The sequence below is a fragment of the Henckelia pumila genome, chromosome 2 (assembly GCF_033568475.1).
Source record: "Henckelia pumila isolate YLH828 chromosome 2, ASM3356847v2, whole genome shotgun sequence".
NCBI classification, from domain to species: Eukaryota; Viridiplantae; Streptophyta; class Magnoliopsida; order Lamiales; family Gesneriaceae; genus Henckelia; species Henckelia pumila.
The window spans coordinates 86,290,159-86,294,767 of NC_133121.1; the positions used below are offsets into that span (position 1 = coordinate 86,290,159).

General features: G+C 37.1%; 2 protein-coding genes across 2 annotated transcripts; one reads left to right on the forward strand and one right to left on the reverse strand.

Moving 5' to 3' along the window:
- Positions 1–364: 364 nt before the first annotated feature.
- Positions 365–1,368, forward strand: LOC140882366 (pectinesterase 3). The gene has a single exon (XM_073288334.1). It carries the CDS (start codon positions 451–453, stop codon positions 1,180–1,182), a length of 732 nt encoding a protein of 243 aa, XP_073144435.1. The 5' UTR covers positions 365–450; the 3' UTR covers positions 1,183–1,368.
- A 90-nt stretch (positions 1,369–1,458) lies between these two features.
- On the reverse strand, positions 1,459–4,225 carry LOC140882365 (polygalacturonase-like). Its single transcript, XM_073288333.1, has 9 exons — positions 4,021–4,225; positions 3,668–3,805; positions 3,432–3,587; positions 2,727–2,759; positions 2,385–2,595; positions 2,229–2,310; positions 2,041–2,149; positions 1,829–1,942; positions 1,459–1,722 (listed from the first exon to the last, which is right to left on the reverse strand). Exons 1-9 carry the CDS (start codon positions 4,159–4,161, stop codon positions 1,486–1,488), a joined length of 1,221 nt encoding a protein of 406 aa, XP_073144434.1. The 5' UTR covers positions 4,162–4,225; the 3' UTR covers positions 1,459–1,485.
- Between the last annotated feature and the right edge of the window lie 384 nt (positions 4,226–4,609).

Consider the following 4,609-nt stretch of genomic DNA (forward strand, 5'->3'; position numbering starts at 1 on the left):
AATACAAAATCGACATTAAAAATGACTGTTTTATATTAGTAATTTGTAACCAATGGAATATTGACATTAATCATTGTTTTTATGATTTTTTAGATTTTCAATATTTATGAATATTTGTTATGATTTATGATTCATTGTGTTATTCTTAATTTTTTTTATATTTTTAGATTGTTTTGAAATTTAATATAAATATATATTAGTAAAAAATATTTTGAATTAGTATTCATCCAAATACATTTATGAATTAAATAATTTTCATTTGTTTATCCAAACATAAAAATACTACAATTTTTATTTTTTTAAAAAAAATACTTTTAAAAGCCTTTTTTAAAATAAAAAATTTCTGAAACCAACAGCGCTAAGTTTCAACGTTTACCTTACACCATTTCTCTTTTCCCCTTGTTTTCTTAACCCTCACTTCTCCTTGTCCATTTCAAGTTTCAACATCCAATGGAATCCATCAATTTCATCAAAGGCTACGGCAAAGTTATCCCACCGGAAGAAAAAGAAGACCCTAATTCGCCCCAGAAACGGATCAGTCATCGCCGCCGCAGAATCATCGCCATCTCCTCCGCGATTTTCCTCACCATCGCCATCGTTTCACTCGTCGCCGCTCTGGTGGTCCACGAGTCCACCACTGAATCCCGAGAATCGGAGGACTCAACCCCGCTGGTCTCCAACTCTCAGGCGGCGCTCAAAACTGTTTGTTCTGTCACGCTGCACCCGGATTCATGCTTCTCCTCCATTTCCCCCCTCAATACCCCACCCATCGACAACACCCCTCTTCACTTCTTCAACCTCTCCCTCCAAGCTACCATACGCGAGGTCTCGAATCTCTCTTCTCTCCCCCAGGATTTCATCAAAGACTCGCCGGCTCTCAAGGATTGCGCCGATTTGTTCTCCGACGCGGCGAGTCAACTCGAAAATTCGGCGGCTTTGTTGAGGGTTGGTCCCGGGGAGAATCCGTTGACCGAGATGAAGATCAGCGATATCCAGACGTGGGTAAGTGCGGCCATGACCGATCAGGAGACCTGTATCGACGGTCTCGAGGAGACGGGATCGACGGCTGTGAATGACTTCAAGACGAGGGTGCAAAAGTCGCAGGAATACATGAGCAACACTTTAGCAATTCTCAATCATATTCAAACCCTTTACGACAAGCTTGGCCTCACTATGCCTTGAAACCAATCTATTTCGGGTCAGTTTATGCTACACGTTGAATATATTCAATTCATCGCCTTAATTTCCAAAAAAATTATATGTGAGGTTGAATCAATGTTGGGGTTGGCTTTGGTTTGTTTTTGTGTTGCCTTTTTGATTTTCCAATCATTCTCTTTTGTATTTTTGAGATGACATTTTTATGTAATTTTGACACTTTGTATTGTAAAGTTTACGATTTTGTATAGTAAAAACTATTTCTTTCTACACCAAAGTTTCAAATTTAGGCCAAGTGTAACAAAAAAACAGCTATTTATGGTATAATAATTACATTAAATTCAAGCAAGGATTATAGGGAACCACCCTTCTTCCCTGAGCTTTTCCATACACATTGTTGCATTCAAATGTCGCCTTCTTGTCATCACTGGAGACTAGTTCTATGTCTTCAACGACGATATCTCTGCACGGAACCGCCTTGCTGCAGTCTAATTTCACTGCTGCCTCCCCCTTTGAGGTCCCAAGAACTTTCCTATAAGTCACATTGCTGATTTGAACTGCCGAATCCTGCAAAAGAACCAGTTTGAATTCGTCTAACACAACTAGTCTTGCTATATGTATATATGGCTGGAAAGTTTTTAGAGCTTTTGATTTGGTGAGGAGAAGTACTCACACTGATCCCACATTGCTCGTGATCGCAGTAGAATTGATCGATTACTATCGTGTTGCGTGATTCGTGGGACAGTATCCTCTCAAAGAGGATGTTTCTAGCATAACCCTTGCCACCCTGGTGTAGATAACAACCAAAGAACGACGAGGTTAGTGTCACGCCTCGTGCCAGAAGCTGCACGACGGTTCTGCTGTGTATTAAGAGTTTTTATATACCTGCCATGTCTTTATCCTGGCACCATTCTGAGTTCCTATGAACACAGCATCACTAACTTTGATGTTCTCAACTCTGCCATTTGCTCCATGTTTGCCTAGACTTCCAATGCTGCAGCAACAATCAAATTCAGATACTTGCCAACAAAATGAACAAAAAATGTTATTACTTTTTTACCAGAAAAAGATACCTTATTCCATGCCCCGGTCCACAGATTATGTTGCTGATCGTGATAAACGACGATCCATCAACGATCGAGATGCAATCATCACCTACATTTCATGCTCATATAAAACCAGAAACCCCGATTGTACTGAAGATTATCAAGCATAAAAGTTGAGATTACCCGTCCCAACGATGCTGCGATCAATAAAAGCATCGGTGCACCCAGTAACATGAATACCATCGGTGTTTGGGCTATCCTCTGGAGCTCTTACGACTATATTGGAGACGTTAACTGAGTTTAAATGATTAAGGACAACTTGCATCCGAGGACTATCTTTGAACATCAGGCCTCCTCCTAACGTGACGTTGTTAGATTTCGCGATCTCGAATGCCTGCCAATTAATTAGAAACGATCGATCATTGATGATCATAGGGCCGGGGTGAATTGAATCAAGGGATGCATTTTGATGGACTTTATGGTCAGGACGCTGTCGAGGTTGTCCCGAAAGAAGCGAGCACTTACCGTGGGTCTCCTTTGGTTTCGGTTGCCTTGTTTCTGAGGAAAAAAAATGAATAATTGAAGTTATAGATAGAGATGTGATACAAATTAGTATATGCTAGACGATCTACGACTCACAAAAATAAATTTTCATAGTATTTTCTATTAAATAAGAAATGACTATTTTCTAGCTAGGGTATTTTGTCAAATTTAATTGGTGTCCAATAATCTTAAATTTCACTAGTGTGTTTTACAAAACCAAAATGGATAATAAACTACATGCTAAAAATTTCATTTGAAAATTTTAGCAATGAACTAGAACCCAGCGTATTTTCTTTAACAAAATTTTGTAATTTTGTGAGATTTTGTTTAAAAAAAAAAAGCCCTAAACACTACCTAATTCGACAACGAACTAGCTTCTAGTTATTATATCAAATACTTTTGATCTTAGACAAATTTCAAAATTATCTTTTGATAAGTGATAAGTTTATCAGCGCTCACTCGATTACGTTAAATTTATAATTGCCTAAGATCATGAGATAACACCAATCTCCTAAAACCTACCATGTTTTTAGCTTAAATGAATACTTTTGATATAAAAAATGGTCGATTAAAAAATTTGTTCGTTGTGATAATTTATTTTGTACACAAAATTATGTATCATATTAAAATTCAATGCAAAAATATAAATATAATCGTAGTAATTAAATAAATTTATTAGAGACTTACAACTGCTTGCCACCATTTGTCTCCACGACCATCGATCATGCCATGACCTCCCACACTTATCCCATCAACGCTCTCTATATGGATCCATCTCTCACAACCGTCGCCACCACATCTCCACTCTGATGGTTCCCTCGGCGCGATCACGTCCCCGTCGATCTTCCACGTTTCCATTTTGAGTTAAAAATAAATAAATAAATAAATCATATCAAAATTCATTAGGGTTTCTTGAATAACACCTCAACATTGACTCCTTTAGATTTGCAAGGGCCGCTAAAAGATATGGGATGAATCAAGAACGCCTTGCCCCAAGGAACATGCATCGTCGGCGAAGAAGACGACGATCCACAAGTTGCTTCCCATGCCTTTGCGAACGCCTTGCAAAACCAAACAAAACACATGCATGTAGTACTAGATTATTTAGTCGTTTTCGAACCCTATTCAATACTCTTGATAAGCCAAAGAATTATTATAAAAAAACATCATAAATTAAAAGTTAAAAATATTACTTCACACACTCGATATGTACTGGATACAGGTTATTGGATTAACCAAGTAGCCATATATCATCAAAACATGAACTATTTCTCACCTTGGTATCATCTGTGTGGCCGTCTCCGATCGCGCCATAATCGAGAACGCTAAATATCCTAGAATTAGCAGACGAAGCTGCAACGATCAATGATGTTATAAGAGCGAAAAGAGAGAATTTGAACATGTTTCCTATGATCATCTTGGGAGAAGATGATCAGGCATACGTTTGCATATAGCTAGGTTATTTAATGTCTAATAATAACTTGCAATGTACAACTTGATTACTAGTGGTGCTGCTCGTGGATTCCTCCATATATAAAACTAACTAAATATTTTGATAGAAATAACACATTTCAAAATAGGAAAATACGTTTTTTTGGTTCATTAACTTGTCCATTTTTTGGTTTTGGTCCATTAACTTTTCAAAATTTGGTTTTGGTACACTAACTTTTAATTTTCAGTGATTTTTGTCCAACTGCACACGTGTACACTGAGACACATCAATATATTCTAAATATTTTGATAGAAATAACACATTTCAAAATAGGGAAATACGTTTTTTTTTTTTCATTAACTTGTTCATTTTTTGGTTTTGGTCCATTAACTTTTCAAAATTTGGTTTTGGTATACTAACTTTTAATTTTCAA